This window comes from Gracilinanus agilis, chromosome 5, assembly GCF_016433145.1.
Source record: "Gracilinanus agilis isolate LMUSP501 chromosome 5, AgileGrace, whole genome shotgun sequence".
NCBI classification, from domain to species: Eukaryota; Metazoa; Chordata; class Mammalia; order Didelphimorphia; family Didelphidae; genus Gracilinanus; species Gracilinanus agilis.
The window spans coordinates 161,737,183-161,762,617 of record NC_058134.1 but is presented as its reverse complement, the minus strand read 5'-3'; the positions used below and the strand labels follow the sequence as shown (position 1 = coordinate 161,762,617).

Genomic DNA, 25,435 nt, shown 5'->3' with positions numbered 1-25,435 from the left:
TTCATTCCTTTTGCTATTCCATCACCTTCTTGACCTCCCCAAAGTAGAAGTGTTCCTAAAGACTCTGGCTCTTTTCTTTCTCTACTTTTCTGTCTTTGTAAAACCATCCATTCCCATGAGTTCAATGATTCCAAACGACTCCCCAAACTGTAATGCTCAGCCTTCTCTATCACCTAAGGTGCAGTTTAACATCAATACTTGGAAGGCCCATAAGCTCCTCACATGTAATAAGTGCAAAATAAAACTCATTATCTTTCCTACCCAACCCAGGTAACCCTTCTTCAACTCATTTATTTCTATTGAGATGATCACCATCTAATATATCATTCTTTCAGTTTGGTTAACCAATATAACTTAAGACAGGCATGATCTCCATGTAAAAATAAAAATTACCTAGGTTTGCTCATCTGCAAAATATGTAGGGGTAGGTTTTGAGGGGAGTGGAGGGGAACTAAGAGCATGTGAGATACAAGAGGTCAAGTACACTGTTCACAATTTAGGATTGACTGTTGGATTTCTAGGAGAAGCAGGAGATAATGGTGACTCAGAAGCCAAAAGTTTGGAGTGAAGAACACTGAAAAACAACTTTATTAAGTAGAATGAAAACTGAGAAAAAGCTAATGGATTTAGTCATTCAAAAGGAGCTGACAATCTTGGCAAAAACAGTTTGTCAATTTATGGGATATGAAGTCATATTTCAAGAGATTAAGAAATGAATTTTCTATTAATAAAAATTTTTAAATATTTATATCTAATGATTTAATTATTAGGATTTTACCCCAAGTAGGTTAGAGACCTAAAATCAAATCATGATACAAAAATACTCCAAAACGCATTCTTTGCATTATCAAAACAATGCAAACAAAACTATTGACTTAAAGATTGGGAAATGAATTAAATATACTAAATAAATATATTAGAATATTGCAGCATAAGAAATTATGAATATGAAAAATTCAGGGAAATTTGGGAAGAACTAAATAATGCCAAGAAATAAAAGTATATCTAAATGAACAAAACAACACCACTGATAATGGTAATAAAGAAAACAAAATCCAGCAAGAAAAGTTAATTAAACACATAGAAATTAAGTTCAGAAGGCTTCATAGAAACAAACATGAAAATTTTGGCTTCTACCTTATTAAAGTTGATACATTCACTTCTTGTTTTAGCAATATGCAAATAACTTCATTTATGTTAACTTTTCATTTTTTTCTTTTTTTAATCAAATTTATATTGTCATGTATATGAATGCTTGTCCAGAGAAAAAATATAATTTATTTTGAAAACAAAGCAAAGCAATAAAAGTCATCTCAAAGCAGGACTGGATATCTTGAGAAATAGTATTATGAGGGGCTTTAAATGAAATTTGGATTACCACTTATTAAAGATATTGCAAAAGGATTTCCTGCTCAAGTACAGACTAAGGATCCTTTCAAAATTTGAGACTATCAGGGGCAGCTGGGTGGCTCAGTGGATTGAGAGCCAGGCCTAGAGACGGGAGGTCCTAGGTTCAAATCTGGCCTCTGACACTTCCTAGCTGTGTGACCCTGGGCAAGTCACTTCATTCCCATTGCCTAGCCTTTACCACTCTTCTGCCTTGGAGCCAATACACAGTTTTGACTCCAAGATGGAAGGTAAGGGTTTTAAAAGGAAAAAAAAAAATTGAGACTATCATTTAAACTCCCATCTATTTCTACAAATAAGCTTACCTTCCATAATGCCAGAAAATGAATTAGATAATGTCTTGAAGTCCCTTGCAGTATTAGGATTCTCTGTGTATCAGCAATTTACATTAATCAGAATCAGTTGAACCAAAAAGAAAAAAATAAGTTTCAGGATTTTCTTCCTATTTTGTTGTCGTTATCTTTGTTATTTACTAAAATAACCCTATCAGGGTTTGAAGCATTTCTAAAATTTCACTTCTGCTTGGATTTTTATAGGTAATGGATTGTGTAATTCTAGATGATGGAGGATTCCTTTTAATGTCAAATCATGATGAAGATACTAACCAGGTACGAATATAATGTAGATGGATAAGCATATTGAGCCACTGCTTAAAATTTAAAATGTTACTTTAATGTATTGGACAATATTCCTATTAGTTAAAATTTTCCATCATAAATGATTAGAAAGTTGGTAACTTAAGAAATAAATACAAAATTCAAAATAAATACAAAATCATAATTACTATTTATTCATTTGAAACTTCCACCCCAGGAACAAGTAGGTTTATAATAGCTTTATGAGTATAAGTGGAGAGAACTTTTTAGATTGATAGAAGACCTAAATATGCTTTCCTATTTATGATTCAATGATTATGTTTATCTAATAAGTGTTGACCTATTATTATTACCAATAATGTCAATAATATGTAAAATTGAAATGTGCAAAGAAATTTTATTGTTATAATAGTAAAAAATAGATTGAACATTTTCACATATTCGAGTTAATCTTGTTTATCTTGCTGCATGCCTGACAATACAAATAGCATGTTTATATTTTCTGTTTATTATTTTTATTTATGTTTAATTTGAAGCTATTTAGCCACCAACAAAAGGGAAAGAAGTAGCTTTCTTTTCATAGTAAAAGGTAATATCAATTTCTCAAAACTACTAACTGCTTTAAAAAGAAAAACTCTCTAGTTTCCTTTGCCTTTTAAATTATTATCAATTTATCTAGTTGTAGTGGGTCAGATGTTATTAATTGGCTAAGTAGTTTGAACCTAATTTCACCCTTCTTCTGTACTAGATTGGGAGATTTTTTGGAGAGATTGATCCAAGCTTGATGAGACACCTCATTAATGTGTCTGTGTATGCCTTTAACAAATCCTATGATTATCAATCCGTTTGTGACCCTGGTAGTGCACCAAAACAGGGAGCAGGAAATCGTTCATCATATGTGGTGAGTGAGTGAGTAACTAACTACCAAAATGTTAATAAATTCTTAAAAGTATATTTATATGTGCAGTCAAAAACAACTAGAGGTGCTTTGGGAAGCAATGTCTTCACTGCTAAGTGCCTTGGAGAGATCCTTGTTTAACCAAATGTCCTTTTTTTTTTTTTCCTTTTTTTTTTTTTAAGCCATCTATAGCAGATATTTTGAACATCGGCTGGTGGGCCACTGCTGCTGCATGGTAAGTAGAAACTCCATTAGTTGAAAACTCCAATGAATAATAAAACAAGAAGAGCATAATGACATCATAATATATTTTAAATATTTTAACATACTGAGCATTAATGAAAAATTATGATGATCCTCTCTGATCATTTGTGGCTTTGTTACCGAGTCATTCCCAAAAACTAGAGTCCTCTGAAAATACTTCCTCTCCCTCCTAAATTGAAGTTTACTCAGTTTGTTCTACTCAGTATTCTTGTGCAGGTATATTCATGCTTCTGATACTTGCCACACTTGAACAGCTCCCATCACAGACGCCCACAAAACTTTCTGTGATAAAGGACAGTTCCAGGATATAACTTCTGTTTGTACCATTTGAACATAGTTTTCCTTAATTGCTCAGGGTACTTGTAACAACATAACTTTTTTATCTCTGCTATCTTATTTCTACATATCTCTTAGGGAATTTTTTTATAGACTTAGGCTATAATAAATAGAGGATTGGATTTGGAGTCAATGTCCTTTATTTTCAATTCTAATGCCATATTTCTGTGAACTCTGGCTAAACTTGATGGGCCTCGGTGTCTTCATCTGTAAGAAAAGGAAGTTTCTTAACTATTATGGTCACTTATAACTCCAAATATTACATATAATCAGTATTTTGCTTATTTCTTTCTAGCTATACAAATTATAATAAACTATAATGTAATAATTATAATAATATACTATAATAAATGTTGTTCAGTAGTTTTACTCATGTCCAGTGGCATGTGACCCCATTTGGAGTTTTCTTTGCAAAAATACTGGAGTGATTTTCCATTTCCTTCTCCAGTTCATTCCTCATCCAGGTGAGGAAACTGAGGCAAAGAGAGTTAAGTGTTTTGCCCAGGATCACAGAGCTATTAAGTCTCTGAAGCCAGATTTGAATTCAAGTCTCCCTGACTCCAATCACAGCACTCTATACTCTGCACTACCTGCCTACCCCACTATCATAAATAATTATTAATAATTAAATACAATAAACTATAATTTTAGCTATACAAAAATAATTCATATAAATTATCATAATGCTTATAAAAACCTTTAAACTATGATGGCATAGTCACACAAATGACTAAAAAGTAGAAAGTTGCTTATTACTGCCTTTTTTCTCAGTTATAAAAAAATATATTTAACACAGCAAAACATGTCTAGGCTTGTTGATTCTCTTCTGACAATGTATCTCGAGAATATGGTAAAATTATACAAAATAAACAACAATCAAAGACAAAAACAATATATACTAACCAAAAGGGTTCGCCATGAACATTCAGGATAAGCAGTCTAAAGTCTAAATAAAAAGATATTCTATAGGTGGTGAAATCTGACAAATGCTCTCATTTGTAGATCACATCCTGCTATCTTTATCCAGCAAACAGAATATTACAGTGGCTCCTAAATGAATCCAATACTTCCAAGAGGAGTTCAGCTTAAGAATCCACAGAGTGGATGAGGAATACTAATGTCCAACTAGTATATCAAATTGGATGTACAACCCATTAAAACTAGCTTATAACTACATATGAAAAATAAACTCAAACAAGAAAATGAATGGCCAGGATTGATATTAGGGAAGTATTCTATACTTTGATAATCTTAAGCTATTCCTTAAAATAAAAACAAGTCCATTTTCTAATCATTCACGGTCTTCCAAAGATGCTACACATAGCCACTAAAATCTTCAAAGAAACAAAATTGCAATGAACCACAATGCTTTGCTAATTGTATCATGCATTTTATCATGAATGACACTGATATAGAGATTTTTCATGAATGTGATTGTCATCTAAATTAGAATGCTATTAAAACATGTAAGTCAATTTCAGTGAACTAAATTGCATTTACTGCATGTATTTTATGAGCTGAATTGTGAATCTGAATTTATACTCTAATTGATCTAGATGCAATGAATACAGAGTTAGATTGTTAACAAAGATTTTCTAAAATTTTAGGAGAATAACTCTTCAGTAAAAATTCCCAAAAGGCATTTTTTGCTTGCCCTCTCAAGAACTGGCAAAAGAACATATCACACCCATAAAACAGCATCTCTATGTCATGAATGTCACTGTGGAATTACGATATTTGTTGAATAATGAAGATCTAAATTAAGATAGTTACAGCTTTACTATATAAAAATTTAAAAAGCATTTATCAAATGTCTACTAAGTTCTAGGCACTGAGCTAAGTGCTTGGATATTCTTCATAATAGTCTATTGCTGCTGTATAACATTGAACATAATACAGTATATCAAAAGCAAGAGAGACGAATAGTGTAAACCTAAATGATGTAAACAAGGAATTGTGGGTGTCAGAAATGAAAATATGATTTAAAAAATTGCGAGCTAGCCACATAGCAACAGTAAAGTATAAAGTTTGAAAAATGTGTTAGCTTTCCTATTAGACTTATGCCTTAAAGAGAAATCAAAGACTGCCTTTAGTTTATTAGCGGAATTCCTTGGAGCAAATTTGAGGAAGGGAATGAACAAGAGCAATACAAGAAAGATAAGAATGAACGGGTTGCTATCTGGAGTGAATGTTCATACCAATAAGATTATAGATCTATCTGAATATATTAGATGGAGTAAAATTTTGTTTCTGTTTAATGATATAGGTCTATCCTACAACAGTTGATTTTGAGTTTGACTTTTCCCCGGCTTCTTGAGGCAGGTATGTCAAAACCTATATCATATCATAAGAAATTATTTCTGTTACAAAGTGCATGAGATCTCCTTCCTATCAATTTAAAGGGTGGGGGAATGGCATTTCAGTGGGCACAATACTGAATTTTTCCTCATCTATACCTAGCTGAAACTTCCTTTACCTACTCTTGTCTCTGTTCTATGGACTACTTAAATGAGTTTATATTGCCCAATTATAAATGTATTTAATATGTCCATGTGAAAGATAGCAGATTTGGGCTGCTAGTTCAATAGGAATCTACAATACAAAATAACCAAAAAAAAAAACATAGCAATGTGAACTTTAGCTTCATTAAGAAGGATATATTTCTGCTATAGTCTCTCTTGGTCAGACAGGAAAATGGCAGCAACAAATAGCATTTGGAAAATGGTAAACAGGATAGTGAGATGCTTGACACTATTCTATATAGAAGGATCTTTTGAAGGACTTAGTATAGTGTTTACTTAGAGAAGGCAAGACTTGTAGGAATATGATCACTAAATTAAAGAATTTAAAAGATTGGTATGTGAAATTGGAAATACATTTATTAGTCTTGATCTCAAAGGAAAATAAGGTATGTACAAGTTGCCGAGGGGCAAATTTTTGTCTCATATAAGAAAAAAAAAACAACTACTAATTAAAGCTATTCAAAAATTGACTAGGTTCCTTCAAAGGAGAAGTGGATTCTCTTTTACTAGAGGTCTATAAGTGAAGGCCAGGTGACCACCTGTTATAAGTCATTATAAAGGGGATTTTCATTCTGATAGTTTTTCATAGGATGGTCTCAAAGGACCACTCCAATTCTGAGATCCTATGATTCTATGAAGAATTCAGACAACTGACCAAAACTTTTCCTCTCATGATTTTTTTTCACAGTGGATATGGATGATGATGATTTTTCTGCTGTGCTATCAAAGCAGAGCTGCATTACTGAACAAACTCAGTATTTCTTTGACAATGATAGTAAATCATTTAGTGGGGTATTGGACTGTGGAAACTGTTCCAGGTATCTTTTTTTCTTTATATACTGCTGGAATAACACTCATTTTCTGAAAACTCTTGTCTATCCATTGGATCACTTTATAGAGCTGTGGAAAATAATGGAAGCAGGAAATTCTATTTTGGAGAATTTACAAAAAAGGAAGTTAAAAGAATTCAGTTCAGAGGATATATTAAAATAATCTTCTATGTACAAAGCACCTTGGGAGGCACAGGATATATACACAAAATTTTACATGATTTAGACCTCACCTTTAGTCATCTTTCTTCCAAAAGGGATGGGAGGTAAGATATTTACACAGATAGGATAATGAAGGGTGAGGAATCACTGAGGCCAAAGAAGAGTCAAACAAAGTTACCTCAGAAGCTTAGAACTAAGAAAACATTTTCAGCTTGGGATAGACAGCAAGAAGTTGAGGGCAATTAAAGAGGTCTATACAGTGGACGTGGCAACTGAACTGAGCCTTGGAAGGAGGAAACAAGCATTTTATAAAATGTCTACTTTAATATAGCTCACTAAATGTAGAGGAAAAAAGAACACCCCACAGAATTTATATTTCCAACAAAATAATAGAAATTAAAAGTAACTTTAGATTGTAGTGCTAAATGTGAAGCAAAAAGAAATGTTTTTCAAATATTTCTCAGAGCCTGCTGTATACATGATACCAATGTCATATAAACATTTTAATCTGGATCCATTCATTTAAGAGATTTGTGGATTCGTATCTATCTTAAATCATAGCATAGAAAAACAAATTAAAGTGTAATCTTTCTAGCCACATAGGCAAAACAGAGAGGAGGTGGATAATGTTTCCTATTTAATGAGCACTGATATTTCATATTGTTTTATGAGATTATTGGGGGGTGGGGTGGGAATGTGCCAAACAAAATAGCAATTAGAGACCTCTAGCCAAATAAATAGTTAGCTATCAAATGTGGTTTCCTAGTATTTATTTCTCTTTTATTTTTTTAATAACAGAGGCAGGTTAACAAATTGATTAGAATGCTCATCATGAAATAAGAAAAACTTCTACCTCTCATGTTCAATAGCTATGTCACTAAGTTTAGTGATTCAGGGCTGTTATTTTTAAAAATGATGAAGGCTGATATTATGAGGGAAAATAATATTTTAATTAAAGCCATGCTGATAAAAATATATCGACCACACGCCTGTTAAAAATCTATTCAAATGCCCTCCAGTCCCTATCTTCTTCCATCTTGTCTGTCTCGTACACCAGCGAGCACACTCAGCTAGCAACGAGGAAGTTCAAAGCCACTTCCCCAATATTTAAAGACTTCCCTCACCTTGAAGACATCATCCAAAAGAGGAAACCCATTGGACCACGGGAAATGTAGTTCCAAGGTCCCCCACATGTCCACAGGAAGTTTGTCAAACACTACATATCTTGAGGCTCAATACTTCCAAATAAAACCCCAGTAATTTTAAATAACACAGGCCTAAGGGTCATCTACTAAATCTTCTTGGGGAGAATTGGAGTTCCACCCCTGGGGAGCTCCCCAAGGGGATTTTTTAAATTCCATGTTTCATTTAAGAGTTTTAATTGTTTCAGAGCTGTTGTAAATAATTATCATAGAGCACAGAAAATTCAATGTATCTTTTTTTTTAATTTTATCTTCTTTCTTAGAATCAATACTGTGTATTGTTTCCAAGGCAGAAGAGTGGTAAAGGGTAGGCAATGGGGGTTAAGTGACTTGCCCAGTTTCACACAGCTAGGAAATATCCAAGGTCAAATTTGAACATAGGACTTCATATCTCTAGGACTAGCTCTCAATCCACTGAGCCAACCATCTGCCCACAAAATTCAATGTATCTTTAATTAAATCAAGAGAAATCAAGAGAGAAAAGTATGTCCCTTGCTCAAAAAGTATAATTTTGGCCTTTCTGGTCATTTGCCTAACCAGATGAGCTCTATTTTTTATCTCTCTCTATAACAACTCAAGATCTCTATTCCTTGACCAAATATCTCCCTATTAAATTATGAAAAACCATGATACATGCATTTCACCTGGGTGCATAGCTTTTTGTAAAATCCATTCCATGGTTTTCTCAATGTGTACTATTCCTAATTGTAAAAATTCCCTTAAAAGATATGGTTCAATTATTTATAATCTTAAAAAGTTAAGGCTACACATAAATAAGTTCACCATTCAAGTTAATCAAATTCACTAAGAATTGATTGTCTATTACTCACTCTTGCTAGGTGTTAGGGATCCAGAAACAAAATGGCATATCTCAAGCTTCCATTCTTCTTGGAGGATTCAACATATACCCAGAAAAGCAAATGCAAAAAGATACAAAATAACAGGGATGGGGCAGGGCTACAACAACTGAGAGAATCCAGGAAGTTCCTAAAGAAGTTAGCTAAGCCTTGGAAAGAATGAGAACTTCCAAGAGGCAAGAGTGAAGAGGGAGAGTAACCCAGGACTGAAAAATAATCTGTTTTCAGGCACTAAGGCCAAGGATAAAATATTGTATACAGGGAACAGTGAGGAGGCCAGCTTTTGGAAAAGTGCAATGTGTGAGTGAAGTATTATTTCATTAGCCCAAAAAGATAAGTTAAAGACAAATTAGGAAGGACTTGCAATTTAAAGTCTAAATTTTTAGGACAAGTTTAAATTTATCCCAGAGGCAATAAGAAGTCAGTCAGTTTAGCTTCTAGAGCAGGGGTTGGCAACCTTTTTGGCCGAGAGAGCCATAAACTCCACATTTTTTAAAATGTAATTTCATGAGAGTCATACAGTGCTCACAGTGCGCACTCCTATAACGGCGCCTGGAAAAAAAATTGACTTTATGGCTCCTGCAGAAAGAGCCATATCTGGCCCTCAAAAGAGCCAAATATGGCTCGAGAGCCATATGTTGCCAACCCCTGTTCTAGAGCAAGAGAGCATCTAATATTCAGGAATATCCATTTGGCTTCTATGCAAAATGGAGATTGCAAATGAGATGTAAGCAATACTGGGAGACCCAATAGAAGGTATAAATCTAGGTGAGAGGTGATCAAGGTCTGAACTGAGGTGGTCTCAATGTGAGTGGAAAGAAGTGGAGTAAAGGAAGGAAGGAGGAAGAGGGAGAGAGGTACAGAAGGGAGAGAGAGATCCTAGGGAGGTAGAATTGACCAGATAAACAATTAAATTAATCATGTTCCCAACTTATTGGTTTGCAGTACCATTACTAATTTTTAAGTCACTGGCATTTGGGTACAATTTGCACAACATATAATCCAGATTTGAATATGAATCTATCCTCTGACACTTTCTAACCATGTAATTCTAGACAAAGCCTTTGAAAGTTCTATATACCAAGCAATTTTTTGGATTTCTAAACTAATTATAGAAGGGTTGTCACAAGGTAGAAAAAATTCCCTCATCACCACCAAAAATTCCCCCCAGGCTGGTTAAATCTCAGATCCTTTTAGTATTTGTATATAAAAAATTTTTAAAGTATTTATTAAAGAAAAAACAAAAACAAGTCTACAAACAAAATCCTGAGATTCCAAAGAAAAGAAAGGATATAGTAAATATGATAAAAAGCAAGATGCTATTAAATACTATATTATGGAGACTATCTTCATAGTAAGTGCATATACAATGTATGCTATTTATTTAAATCTATTAGAAGCAAGTATAATCTAAATTTAAGAAAATCTAGGTGATTCTGAGTGATATCTTAGTATCTTAGATCCCTACTCTATCTAGAAAGCTTAGCTAATGTTGGTATCATGTATAGAGCATTCTGATAAGTCTTTGTTAAGTAATAAATTCACTTGCTTCCAACTCATTTAATTCCTAGTAGTTCAGCTGGGAAATGAAGTTTTTCAGTTTATCCTTTTCCTTCTAGGCAGAGAGAACTGAGCTGACATAACTACTGAAAGAAATAACAAAGAATATTATATAATAAGCCTCGACAGGAAGGACAATTTAATTATTAAATTAACAATGAAATAATAAATGTTGTTTTAGAAGACATTTTCATTAAAACAATTTTTCCATCCTGGTCAACCATAGAGAAGAAGCATAGTGAAGAGGACCCTGAATGACCAGGATTCAAACCTTGGGCAAATAACATAATCTCTTTATGCCTCTGTTTCCTCATCTGAAAATAAAAACGGTTGGACTCTGTGATCTCTAAAGTCTATTTCATTTCTAAAACTATGATCCAATGGTTCAGTTGTATTCAACTTCACAGGATCATAATCTTCCAGGTAGAAGGTACCTCAAGTGCCACAAGTCTTCCCCCATCATTTAAAAGATGAGGAAGCTAAGATAGGATTTCATCTTAGGTCTTTCTGACTCTAAAATTCAGCACTCTAGCCACTAATCCATATTGCTCCTTATGCCTCCGCTTTACTTCAGAAACCCAAGAATTCTCTGCTTAGCTTTAAACATCATTTTACTAACTTGCTAAGAGTTTACAAACATCAAAAATTGAGATTTTGAAGGAAATTGAAAAATTGAAAAAAACTAAGCATATTGATCTTAAAGATGGAAAGAGTTACACTTAATTTTTTTAATATAATCTTGGTCATTCCCCCTCCTCCTTCCCTTATAGAAATGCAGAATGGACCAGTGGAAAGCACGTTTGATTTAGAGTCTAAGGGCCTGGGTTTAAATCCCAGCTCCATAATTGGCCAATTCTGTGGCCTTAGGCTTTTGGTTCACCTTTCTGAGCCCTAATGTCCTTATTTGTAAAGGAAAGGTGTGTTAGGGTGAACAGAATAACCTCTAAGATCTCTCCATAGTTTCCACAAAAGAAAAGGATAAAGGCAGGACCTTTGATTCTCTAATGTTAAAATGCCCTAAATGAACAAACTTCATCAATTAAGCAGGCTGGCAACTTCTCTGCAACTTCAAGTCTTAGAGAAATGTCTAGAACAATAAATGATGTGACTTGCTCAGTCACACAATCAATTTGTTTCCAAGGCATGATTTGAACCCAGATAAGGCTAGTTTTCTATCCACTGCATCAGATTGCCTTCATAAACCCAATGAGTCACTTGAAATTTATAGGAAAGGAGTCTGGGAGATTTTGGATATATTACAGAAATTTCAAAGATCGGAGATTTTTTAAAATAATAAGGTACTAGGTAATGTCTTTTTAGCACTTAAGCTCTCAGTTAATTATACTATTTTAATTTTGATTACAAATGATTTTATCTTAATTAGTTATTTATAAATTGTCCATTGTCAGTGGACACTGAAAAAACTGGTAATTCTGTATGAAGGTCATGGGAAAAAAGAAAATAATTCATTTTTTTAAAGCTAATGAGTAGATAGCATAAGATCTGGTTTAAAGTTTTACAACTGCAGAAAGATACATCTTTTAAATTTTGAAATTGATTATAATTAAGATTCTTCTGTATTGATATTCTATAGCTAACTTACCAGGTCATTATCATATTCAAGTGTTTGTTTGCCTTTTGTTTCCATTTTATATCAGCAAGTTTGAAAAAACAGCATGTAAATGTTAGTGAATTTTAAAAATGTTATTTTTTCTAGTATAAAAATGAGTGTTTTCTGGTTATTATATAATTAACTTTTTATAACTCAGTGGTTTATGGTTATATAAGTAGAAACTCTTGAATGTTATTTAACTTTAAATTATAGTGCTCTTTCCCTATGATGTTTTAATGTTTATTTTCCAGAATATTTCATGTAGAAAAACTCATGAACACCAACTTAATATTCATAATTGTTGACGGCAAAGGGACATGTCCTTGTGATACGCGGCTACTAATCCAAGCAGAACAGACTTGTATCCTTAAGCAGCAGACTTGCTAAAGAACTAAAACTATCTTGTATATAGTCAGTTATCAGAAGGGAAGCACTATTTGTTATTTGTTGGTTTTAGGTATGGTATTAAAAGAGAATTCGATTTGAAGTAAAAAGGACCTGGATTCAAATGCCCTGTTACTCCTTTCAGACTAGATGTTATTCTATTTTTCTCATCTGTAAAATAACAATGGCATTTAGATTCTCTCTCCTAACTCTGAATCCTATTGGGGAAGATAAGGTTATAGGAAGAGGTTGATTCTGATCCTACTCAGGTCCTTAATAGCTATGTGAATCGGAGCAAGTCTTGTTACTTCTCTTGGCCATAGTTCTTCATCTCTAAAATGAGGGGATTGGAAACAATGATTTCTAATGTCCATTACCATTCTAAATGTTGTTATTGTAAAAGTTGCATCCATTCAAAAAATGGAAGGAGCTGCCTTTTAAGGCAATTAGTTTGCCCATCACTGAGCATATTCAAGCATCTCCATCATATTCAGGATGTTAGTGATGGGATTCATCCTTTATACATGGGTTGGTCTAGATCAAAGGCATCAAACACTAAGTCTTCAGGCCAAGTGTGGCCCAAACCAGATTAAAATCAAATTGGGAAATATTTAACAAAATGAAAAAAAATACAATAAAACAGATAATTTTCTATTTTAAATCTAAGTCACTGTGTGACCCACCAGAATCCTTTTGTATAGACTAATTGTCCCTATTTTTATTTGAGTTTGCCATTACTAGTCTAGCTGACTTCTAAGATCTCTTCAAACACTTATGATTCTCTATTTATTATGATCTATCATTAGGAATGGCCAATAAGCATTAAGATTTGAGGTAGCAAGGAAGATATTTGTGAATTCATAAAAATACTCCCTTGCTTCCTCCATCTTTTGCTCTTTTCAAAAATGGTTGCTGGGATGAAAGTCAAATATGGAAAGATATCTTTAGTTTCAGAATCTATCCTACTGACTTAATCCTTCCTAGTTACTAAGATTTAACTGGTTTTGTCACTGATAGAAAATAAATAGTATTTGATTGCTGATGAAAAGTTGTCTGAATGCTCTATGTTTCTAACATAGGCATGACTATTGTATGATTATTTCTGGCCAGAAAGGGAGAATGAGACCATGGACATGAAAGTGAGTATCACAACCATGGTTTCTAATGAAGCTTAGTATGGCTCAACTATTTAAAGTCCTGCAACAGGATTGAGAGGACAAAGAATGAAATGAGTATGACACAGAGTTGAAAAACAAATGGGGGTAAAACAATATTGGGAGAGGGAAGAACAAAGTTAGGAGTCTAAACTATGACTGGAACATTATTGGAACAAGTCTAGCCATTCAGACAGGTTTTTCATTTGGATTTCTTCTTACAGAAAGAAAGAAATTACAGACAGAGTTTATTAATATTAGCAAAATCCTAATCAATTGTGTGCATGGGGTGAGGGGGTAGCATTGATACTGGCTAAGTCTACAACAGAAAAGACACATCTATAAATTAAAAACATACATATTGAGATATAGATGATATATAAATTAAGTCTTACTCTACCTAATATCCTTTGCAGAAAAGATGAACCCTTTGGAAACACAAGCAAAAACAGACCGAAAGTGCTTTTTCCACACTACAACATCTCTGTATTTCATAGCAAAAAGACGACAAACCAGATAAAATAGCAATTAAAAACTAAACCTTAAAAACCACTTTCCAAACCATTGGCCAATACTTTTTATTTACTTGGCCTCCTTTTCCAGATTCACTCCTCTTCTTGGATATTATATAGACTAATCAAATCAGCCTACTTGCTGTTCCTTACATATCCCCTGTCTCCTCTCCATAACTTTTCATAGGCTTTAATGAACTCCTTTCTTCACTTTTACTTCTTAAAATACATAATTTTCTTCTATTCCACTTGAGACTTTTCCTGATTTTTCCTATGGCTGGTGCCTCCACTTTCCTTCAATTACCTTATACATATACTGTGTATATAATTTGGATAAAAGTACACATTGTTCCCTCAGATAGTATAAAGCCTACTTGAAGGCAAGAACTACTTAGGTTTTGGTTTTTTTATTTGATCTTTGAAATTCCAGAACCTAACACACAATGCCTTGAAATTAGGTACTTAATAAATGGTTAATAGCAGGCCCAATTTATCTTTAGCATCTGTACTCACTGTCACATTCTTTGGTGACTCTTTTCCTTAGAAAAATAATTTACATTGTTTCTAATTGACTAAATTTCTATTTCTTTGAAAGAATGCTTTCATTTTCCTTAACAAGATTTTTTTTAGCTGATGGACCTGATCCTTGTGATATGGTTAAACAACCCAGATACCGAAAGGGACCTGATGTATGCTTCGATGACAATAAAATGGTAAGCTTAAGCTTAATACTAAAATACTCCAAGACAATGATCAATAAATATCAAGAAGAATAAATGAGATGTTTCAAAGAAATCACAATGCTTATTTTAGATAAAATGTCTTACCCATAATTTTTTTTTCTCATTAAACATGCTGTACTTGGTGAGAATGTTGATTTTTCATTTCAATGTGTTCCATAGGTAACATAAAATTAACATTTGCTTCTTTTATCTGCATTTTCTATCAAAAAATTGTACTTTTATACTCAAATCCTATAAATTTGGTACTGATGAATCCGGGTTGCAAATCTGATGGTAGCGGAAACTTGTCTTTTACTTATTATAAAGCCTCATAGAAAATAATCATATTTTGGATGGCTGAAAATTTCTAAATTTTATCTCTGCTTTCTTATTTCTATATTTTCTTAGAAAACTTGTATTAAGTTAAACTTACCAATACTTTTATTGGGAATATAGATTTTTTTAAATTTTAAACTAAATCTAACCATTGTTTAGTTATTTTTCTATTATCCTTTAATTTCTCTTTATTATTATGTGAAAAAAGGACAGATAAGTTAAAGAAAGACCGTTATCCTTGTTTTTATTGGTAATCAAATACTATAAACCAGAGATGGCCACTACGATTGAAAAATCCTTTGGCTTTGGAAAAATTAATTTAAATTGCAATACTGATAAGTTCACAAAAATGTAGGCCTAGCCTTGAAACCAGGAAGTACGGGTTCAAATTCTATCTTTAACACATTCTTGGTATACAAACATGTATTCCCCTTATCCAAAGCAGCTCTTTGGAACTATAAGTTAAAGGAGATTTGCTGACCTGAATTTGCAGAAAAAAATTCAAAGTTCAGAACCCAACTCTCCCTGGCTCTCTTTTATTGGATTCCCTCATCTTCATATTATATTTTTTCAAGAAAATTCAATTTTTTGCTCCTAAAAACAGAAACCAAGTCAAGATTTTTTTTTAAAAATTATATTACCTTTCAAAGTTGTTGTTCCCTGTCTTTTTCTATTTTGATGATAGTTTCCCACCAAGGTGAACATTTGACATTATTTTCTAAACTGAAAACATAATCAAGTGAATTGTGGTCACAAATAATATATCCTATAAAGGATATATGATTTCTTAGGAGCTCAAGCCATTTTTTAACATTGCCTATGTAAAGCTATTTTTAAAATTCTGATCTCTCCTTTGAGCCTCACAACAGTTCTGTAAGACATTAAATATATCCACATTTTACAAATGAGGAAACTGAGGCTAAGGGACTTTTAACCTAATTGCCCAAGGTTGCACAGATAGGAACCATCAGTGGCAGTAAAAGAACTCCATCTTAAAAAGTTCAAGTCCCAGACTCAGAATTATAACCGTTTGTCTCTAATTCACATCATTTCTACAAATGATTCATCTGGCATATCCCCCGATATTATGTTTAAAGATACTGTGATTCTTATTTGTTGTTTAGAGGGAGGTATTACTTGTGTGTTGGGCTACATCGGGTCACAGTTATACCTCCAAACTCCATATTTCACTTCACTATACAAAATTTGTTTCCAAAGCATGCTGAATACTGCCTTAGAGATGCTATTCATTAAGGAGTCTTCACTCATCAGTTCAGCAGGCATTTGCTTCCATCTGGATAAGATCTGGGATTAAATTACATTTGAGAATTTCATCAAAATAAAATACACAAGAAAGCACTTTTAAGAAAACCAATTTGAGAAATATTCAAATCCTCTGAAATTCAATAATTTTATAATGAAAATAAGAATCATTATGCCAAGAAAAGTTTTCAAAAAATATATTGCTAAACAATTATGTTCAGGATTGTGTATGAAAGTACAACTCTTGCTCACTAGCTATATGTGTCAGTGTGTTAGTTGTGCATTTCTTTAATAATTAAATATTTTAATTTAGTTTATTTGCAATAGTCACTGAATTTGCTCTCGATGGATGCTCACATTAACTCTGCTAACTGCTGGCAAGTTGCATGGAATTTCATCTTGTATGTCTTTTTTTCTGTGTTTTCTTTCCTTTCCCTGTACTTGCTACTTTGCCCGTTATTAATAGGATCAACTTATATGTACAACGAGTCGTGCCTCTACCATGATGTCAACTCCTATCTTCATTTTACTGCAAGTTTTCATGTGGTGTGGATGGTCAGTTACTTTCTCTAATTTTTTTTTTGTTGTTCTTGGCTTGAGACTTATAATTTATATCCCCAAATTCAAAGTCTGAAACAGATTTAAAGTATCTAAAGAAACACAGTTTTGAAGACAACTTGGTTTCAGCCATGAATGCACCTTAGGGGAAAATAATTATGGTTTTATTTATGGATCCTTTTCAACATGGGGCTGGTATCCATGAACTTTCCATATGAAATTAATATCTAGACCACGCATTATATAGAAGTCTAGATAATCACCTGAGGAATAAATTGTGCAATTCTTATATTACTCTTAATATGGAAAACACTATTAGTGTTCTTTTTTACCAAGCCGTTCTAGAGAACTGGCTAATAACGGTCTAAGTAAAAATTCACATTTTCTATTTGTAGACATCTTACTTAACCACTCTTCAAATTTTGCTAACAAAATAACATTCTTGAGGAAAACTTTTGGTAGAGATACCCCAACCTCGACTCATGTTTTACCACCAACCATAAATGTTACGTAGAATCAAAACTGAAACCTTCTTTATATGCATCTAGTTTACAAAATATAGGGTACACTACTAGCAAGTCTATCGATTTTGCATGTTTTAAGGGTCTGCTTGGGTGTTCAGAACTGTTTACTGGTTTGCCAAATCACTTGTCCAAAATTATGACCCTTGACCAAGTTTGACTATCATTTTTGTTGTTGTTCCTGGCACAACCTTCTTGTGCTATTTTTTCCCATTGCTGCTTATGAAAACTGTTTGTTTAGCATTTCATTTTGGTAAACCACTAGATGGAGATATGACCATTAACATGAAAGCAGTGATCTCATCAGAAAGAAGTGGGATGGAGGGTAAGGGGTGGGATGAGAGAGAAAAGGCTATTCAAAACATAAACAGAAAACGTTTGCATTGATGACATAAAGTTGCAGTTTTCAAACAGTGGTTCGTGCTTCTTTCCTTAATGCAGGATGAAATGAAAGAGAAGTGGGGTTCTTTTTCCCTGGGAACTCTAAACATTTTGTAAACCAGAAGCTTGTTGATGTAATTATGCACACAATTTCACAGATATTTTAAAATGAACCATATGCAAACTAGTTTTTTGCAAAGTCTTATTTCATCATTGATCATATGAGACAAAAAGCAAAGTTGGTACCTATGATTCGAAGGTGTATAATCGACATTTCAATAAGTCTAACCTTTGTACCCTTGTTCAGAAAGCTAATTTCCACCATATTAATAGGATCTTTCTAGGTATAATTTACAGTTTTACTGCTAATTCTCATCTTGCTAAAGTCATTATAAAGGTTTCTTCATGAGTGTTGTTTTTTAATAGCCCTACTAGTTAGATGTCAACAACAATGAAAAAGGAAAAAAAAATGATGTTTGGGAGCCAAACAACATCAAAAGATTGGAAGTACTTATTTTCAGGAAAAAAACACTCATTTTAAAATGCTGGTCTCATGAGTTGGTTGTTATTTTGTTGTTTGTCATAGGGACACAATCATTAAGGTCCCTTACACCATTATATATTATTATATATTATATGTTACACATATTATATACATACCACTTTCTATTCAAAATATCATTCAAATAGGCCATCATCCTCATAGTTTCAAAACCACCTGTTCACAGGATAAGGAAAAGAGACTGTTCTGACTGCTAAGCCCTAGAGAAGACTGTAAAGTGAAAAATGAGGGACACATTTATTTACATTATCAAAATTGTATGCTTTGCTCTACAGGACATTCCTACATATTAAAAAAAATATCATCTAGGTCCAAGTCACACATTTAAAGGATTGTGCTGTTTTTCAGATGAGACCAAAGGAAAATAGCATGAGGCTAAATGCAAACAACCCATTGGTCCTGAAGCAAGTTTGCTTTCTATAAAGAGATGGCAGACAGTTATGCTCGTCGAGGATTAGTCAAAGATGAAAGAGATTTAAGTCCCAGCATAGAATTGGCACTAAGGCAAAACTAACTGCTGATCTAGTTGCTGGACACAGTAATGGATGGCTCAGAAATATTCTCTCAAACCAGAGAGTTCACATCTTAGTCTGAGATAGCTCACTTCCCTCTCTACTGTTATCAATCTGTGCAGTCTGTCTGTAGAGCTGTGTATTCACATGCCATTGTTTAGACTTATCATTTCTTTGGGAGAATGACTTCTTAATGAGGAGACGCCCTCTATTTATGCAAAGTAGCACCAGCTCTGGAATTTATAGTTTGGGAGCCTGAGGCTCTAACAGGTGATGTGGCTTTCTAAAAGGCACACAGACTATTGCGTGTCAAAGGTAAGATTTGAGCCCAAGTTTTCCTGACTGATAACAGCTCTCTATCCACTACAGGGCACTTGCCTAACCATTATTTTTCTAACTTTCACTTTAGGCTATATGCCAAGGTCTTTGGACCAAATCTAAATGAGAAAGAAAAAAAGATGAAAGTAAAGGATTCTATATAAGCAGTTTAAATAAATAAAGCAGAGCAAAAAAAAATGTTATAGAAAATTCTTCATATACTTAGAATGAATAAGTGCATGTAGTTTGCATAATACCCATCAACTATAATTTTAGAGATGTGGAAACAATTGCTTAGGCACATCACTGAATAATCACACTAAAATATGGGAAAACTAGCTCTGAAAACAAAATATTTTCAAATAGAATAAAAAATGTGTGAGATAAACAAAAGAGTAACTTTAAAAACAAATAATTTGAAGCAAAAGTGCACCATATGCATTTAGTAACATGAGCATTTTTGATACAGAACTCCACTGATTCTTGAAAAGATGATTGGAAAGGATTATTGGAAAAAAATGCCATGTTTTCTTGCCTACACAGTATTACATTTTTAAAAATTACAATTGCCTGGGATAATTCAAATATCCTGAAGAATAGGTTTGTCTTAACCAACATCTTAGTACTTTTCAAATCCTATTTAAATCATATCAAGAAGATGTAACATAGAAGAAGAAAAGGGTTTAAGAAAAATAATTTAATCTCAAAATAACCCACTGAACAAGCTTTGGGGAAATCTATTTTCTTTAAAAAATAGTGATCCAGGGGCTGCTGGGTGGCTCAGTAGTTTGAGAGCCAGGCCTAGAGATGGGAGGTCCTGGGTTCAAATGTTGTCTCAAAGACTTCCTGCCTACATGACTCTGGGCAAGTCACTTAACCGCTATTGCCCAACCCTTCCTGCTCTTCTGCCTTGGAACCAATACCCAGTATTGATTCTAAGACAAAAGAAAAGGGGTTTTTTGTTATTTTTTTGTTGTTTTTTTTAAGTTAGTGAACCTTTTTTCAGTCAAGACCAAGAAAAGAGAGATTTAGTCCTATATATGTGCTCATAAAATAGACCTTTGAAAAAAATATGAATACAACTATGAACTACACATTTTCTTTGGGGCATGGAAGAAGGAGTACTGAGGTGTGCTTTATAATAAAGAGTGACATGTAGAATCTTCGGAGGAAATTCCAGAAGTGTTGTTTTTTTTCCCTAGAGAGGAAGGTCTAATAAAATTGTTTTTTTCACCACATTGGCAAGATAAATAGAGAGGTGGTTTGGGGGGCACTTGCTTTTTAAAATTTAAACTGTTGCAATGAAGTCCATTAACATGAGGGGTTGTGGTATTTCCTGCCTTGGTAACCTTTTAAAATAAGAGAGAACTGTTTGGTGAAGGTATAAAGGGTTCTGCATGGATAATACTGAATGACAGACTTTATAACCTCTGAGGTCCCCTTCCAGGTCTACACATCTATGATTTAATATGTTTTGCTCACTCCTCCCTTTAAAACAGAACATGTCAGGTAATAATTGCCAATCTGAGTACATGTTGTCATGTGCAAGACGCAGAGGAAAATACCACCAGGAAACTCAGTAGACAGATGTCTTGGTATGAATCAACATATAAGTCACGGAACCTCAAAGGGGGATTGAACTTAAATATGGCCTCCCAAAGCAAAACAGTAAGACTTCAGAGTATTACAGACCTTAGAGCTAGAAGACAATTTAAAGTTCCATTTACTCCAACCTTCCCATTTTGCAGGCAGGGAAACTGAAACCCAAAGAGGTTAAAGAAACCACCCCAAGGTCACAGAGTTATCTAGTGTAAGGGCTGGCATTTGAACCCTGGTCCTCTAATTTGAAATGTAACCTGCTCTCCATGACACGATCACATAGGCTCACCACACTCATTCACAAAATGTGATGTGAAGAAAGTATGGTAAGATATGATACATGATTTGAAGAAAGAATCCTTCTTGAAGATCAAAATGCACTAACTTGCAGGTTTTACTTTAACACAGATTTTCATTCTTTTATAAAATATGATAATAACACATCATTTAGATGATCTTGACCACATAATTCATCACCTATTGACTAAACTCATTGTGATTATATCCATGCATAGCTAACCCATTTCACATTATAGGAGAGACCGCCTGCTACTAAGAACATACTCAAAGACTTTTCAGCTTAACTAAGCCTAGTCACATCAGTGAGTAATCACAGCAAATTACGGGAAAATTATCTCTGAAAACACTTCATTTAAACCCCCCCAACCCCAAGTCACCTCTAACATGATAATGGTGATTAAGGAGTAGGACATCTGTGCAAGAATAATAATAGCTTGCATTTTGGTAAGCTATATTACAAATTTCAAAGTGCTTTCCAGACATCTTCTTGGTATTGTAAATTAGTCAACATTTGTATGCTAATAACTCGTTGAGTTGAATCTAACAAGGTTACCTCAATCTGAGAGTTATTTTTTTCACTTCCTACAGTCCTAGTAGAAGAGTACTGTAGACCTATAAAATATTGAAAATTTGTTATTTTTCTGATTATTCTTATAGTCAACCAAAACCTTTAGGACCTGGGATTCTAAATGGTCTCATATTTGAAGAAATTGGTGGTGGTGGAAAGGGGAAATAAGCACCAAAAGAGAAATTTTAAAGCCTCTGGGAAAAGTTGTCACCTTAAAATATTTAAAAAAAATTCATTAACATGTTATCAGACAGGGACATGTTGTGGATAATTAAATTTTCTATATGATTCGGGATTCTTGTTAGGTTTCAATATGAAAAGATTCTGAAAACTAAGAAATTATTTTCAGTCTCTCAAATTTAGCATTGTACAGTAAACTAACTGTTGAGTTTTGGACAATATAACAGTTTCCATAAAATTTATTATAGTCAGTCCAATGGAAACAAAAATTCAAAGAAAGAGTTAGAAAGGATTTAATGCCTTAACAGATATTCTGGGTCTGTGGTGAGGTCCTGAAGTTAAAGGAATCATGGAAAGAATCTAGAACAATGTAAGATATTGACATATAAAACACAAGACAACAAATTTAAAGGATAATTCCCTTTTGCCTGTGGTAGGAAAGAGATTACTAATCTTCAAGATAATCAGAAAGCAAATGTTAACTGGTGGTAGACAGTGTTGGAATTTATATGCTAGGAAATTTTCATCTCAAAATTCATGAATCAAGTTTTTTCACATTCGTATTTTATTTTACTATGAAATTCTATGATTATTTTTTAATGAAAAATTCCTACATGGGGCGCATTCATATATAGAGCATATATCTTGATATTTGGTCACTGGTACTGGGTATGCATTTTTGAAATGAATAATTTCTTTGATTATTTTCAATAATTTGTAAATCACACTTGATACTTAATTCTTTGAAAACACCATGTTCAACTATTTTGCATTGGGGCATTACTGTAGGTATTTCTTTACTATTGTTTGCATATTTCTATGTACAAGTTTTCTGTGTTATTCCTGATTCTGAAATTACTATCATTGCTAGTCCTCCAACTACTTTTTCTACCCCAGCTGATGTTTATGAAGAACTACCAGATTGGCGATAATGATTTACATCTCATTAACGTGAATGAAGCTATCGTCCACTAATATTTTAATGTTTCACTGAACAAGACAAACAATGCTGACGTTATCATTTTTACTTGGTTCTCAGAATCATCAATTGACAATTTGGGGGGGGCAGTTAAAGTGTGATACCTTTGTAAAATAATTCCATAATACATTAATGCTCAAGGAATGTAGTTTCAATTCCCTATAAAGCAATTCTTTAATGCGAGTTCAAGAAGTGGGTAATAATTAGCATACAATTTAGACTGTCTTGATAAATATTTTAAAGGAAATTATTTTGTCTTTTGTTTTCCCAACAGGAAGATTTTACAGATTGTGGTGGGGTTTCTGGACTGAACCCATCGCTGTGGTCCATGATAGGAATCCAGTTTGCACTGCTTTGGCTATTATCTGGCAGTAGACATTGCCAGTTATGACCTTATGAAACCAAAATCTGCATAACTGATCTCAAGACCCTGCCAAAACAAAAGCCCTGTTTAATTACAAAAGGGTCAATTACTCAGACAGCAGAAAATCAGCTGTTCTCAAAACAACATGGTATATAACTCTATGTGAAAGACTCATTAGGCACCCACAGTGGCTGCATGTTGGAGTGTCCGACCCTTAAACTTGTGTGAATGCTGCATCATCTATGCTGTCAAAGCAGAATCCTAGATGTTCTTTACTGAGGAATCCGATCTTTTTGTTGTTGCTGGATCATTGATGACTTCATGTAAAAGGGCTCCCCCCCCTTAAAATGGTTTTCTTAATCCAATCATTTCTCTAGCTTTTGATCGATATATCAACTCATTTTTGCTCCTCTTTTTTTTTTTTTAAAATCAGGATTTCCAGAAACCAAATTTATTTTACTTTCAAATTTGACTATTAAAAGCTTCAAATATAAGTTGTGTTGAAAACAAAATCAGAGATGAATTACAAGTGGCCAAATGAAATAAATATGATTACTGGCTAGTCTTTGACTAAACTTCACTGAGTGAAAATGCCTTATAAAGAGTGGCTTATTCTGTCAAAAATATATATTTAAAAGAATGATCAGCTAAGTTTTGGGGGAATCGGTTGGTTTTAAACAGTTGGTTTAAATATAAAAAAAAAAACCTATCAAATTACTAAACTAAAGGTGCTTGAGGGTTAGCTATTTCAGTCATCTACATATTTTCCAGATAAATATCATCCCTTCAAACAAGAACAGTTCAGATTAATGTCCCCTCTTTTCACAGTACAGTTGTCTAATGCTAGCCAAATCTTTCAAAGTCCTCTAAAGAGATGGTGGGGTGGTGGGTGGGATGGGAAGGGAAAAATCTTTTTTGTCATAATTGAATTTTGGCTACCAAGGGTATTTTGCATGATGCTGCTGCTATTTTTTTGTTTGTTTCTTTTCTTCAATTGTAGAGTGTAGTCAATTTTTAAGGTAATTGAGTGGTATTATTGTTAAGAGAAACTGAAATTTGCAGTTATAATGCACTTAAATAATCTTATATGATCTGGTTAAATAATGATATCTGAATATACTGTGAAATGAAAATGTAGAAAGATTGGACTGCAGTGAGGAATATGGAGAAATGGTATTTTATACAGATTAGTGCTTTTGCCTGAAAACCTGTGTACAGATATTTTAAGTATATAAATCAGATTTGACACATTTATTTTTAAAGAGCACATATATGTTCTCAATGAAGATTCATACCAGGTTTCCTCTCTGTTCAATTAAATGTTCACACCTGCAGTTTAAAAAAAGTCCTCTTGCTGGTTTTCATTAAAAATGGCCAGGTCAACTGAGCCAAATTTCCACCCAATTCAATGAGATTTTACAGTAATCTGAACAAACAGGAAACCTTGAATCTATATGTATGCACATTAATACTTGATTGTGAATAATAAAGATTGATTTTTTTATATACAATTTCATTGGTGAAACTGAATGGTGCAGGAAATCATGATATTGCATATTGTAGTATAGGATAGAGGTAGAACAGTGTACTTGTTTCTAGTTTTCAAAACTAAACAGTATTCTGAGAGACAAACCGATGAATGTACAATTCTGCCGATTTATAATTTTGTTAAAAGCTACAATCTGTGACATAAAATGCATTAGTTCAAAAAAGCAGAAAAACACCATGCAAAATATCTGTGTAGACATACATATGTATATACGTATTTTATGTATATGCATATTTAAAGTATATGTTGGAAGAGTATTCCAGTATAATTTTTTTATAATAAATGAAGTTGTCCATCATGTTTGACTATCATATAGAAATCAAAGAGCATAACCAACCCCATGGCATGGCTTACAAAGTGTTTTGTTTTTGTTGTTGTTCTGTCCATTACTGTTTGTCACACTCCTATATACCCTTGGTTCCAATTG

The 25,435-nt window shown here is 33.3% G+C and overlaps 1 protein-coding gene across 1 annotated transcript in view; it reads left to right on the top strand.

The window, feature by feature from the left end:
- CACNA2D1 (calcium voltage-gated channel auxiliary subunit alpha2delta 1) overlaps window positions 1–24,311 on the top strand; it is a 644,980-nt gene extending 620,669 nt beyond the window's left edge. The window contains exons 31-38 of the mRNA XM_044679055.1: window positions 1,944–2,015; window positions 2,752–2,904; window positions 3,084–3,136; window positions 5,768–5,823; window positions 6,712–6,841; window positions 12,498–12,607; window positions 14,927–15,009; window positions 23,370–24,311. Coding sequence (XP_044534990.1) covers window positions 1,944–2,015; window positions 2,752–2,904; window positions 3,084–3,136; window positions 5,768–5,823; window positions 6,712–6,841; window positions 12,498–12,607; window positions 14,927–15,009; window positions 23,370–23,486 — 774 coding nt within the window. The 3' untranslated portion in view covers window positions 23,487–24,311. The remainder of the gene's footprint in view (window positions 1–1,943; window positions 2,016–2,751; window positions 2,905–3,083; window positions 3,137–5,767; window positions 5,824–6,711; window positions 6,842–12,497; window positions 12,608–14,926; window positions 15,010–23,369) is intronic.
- The last annotated feature ends 1,124 nt before the right edge of the window (window positions 24,312–25,435 follow it).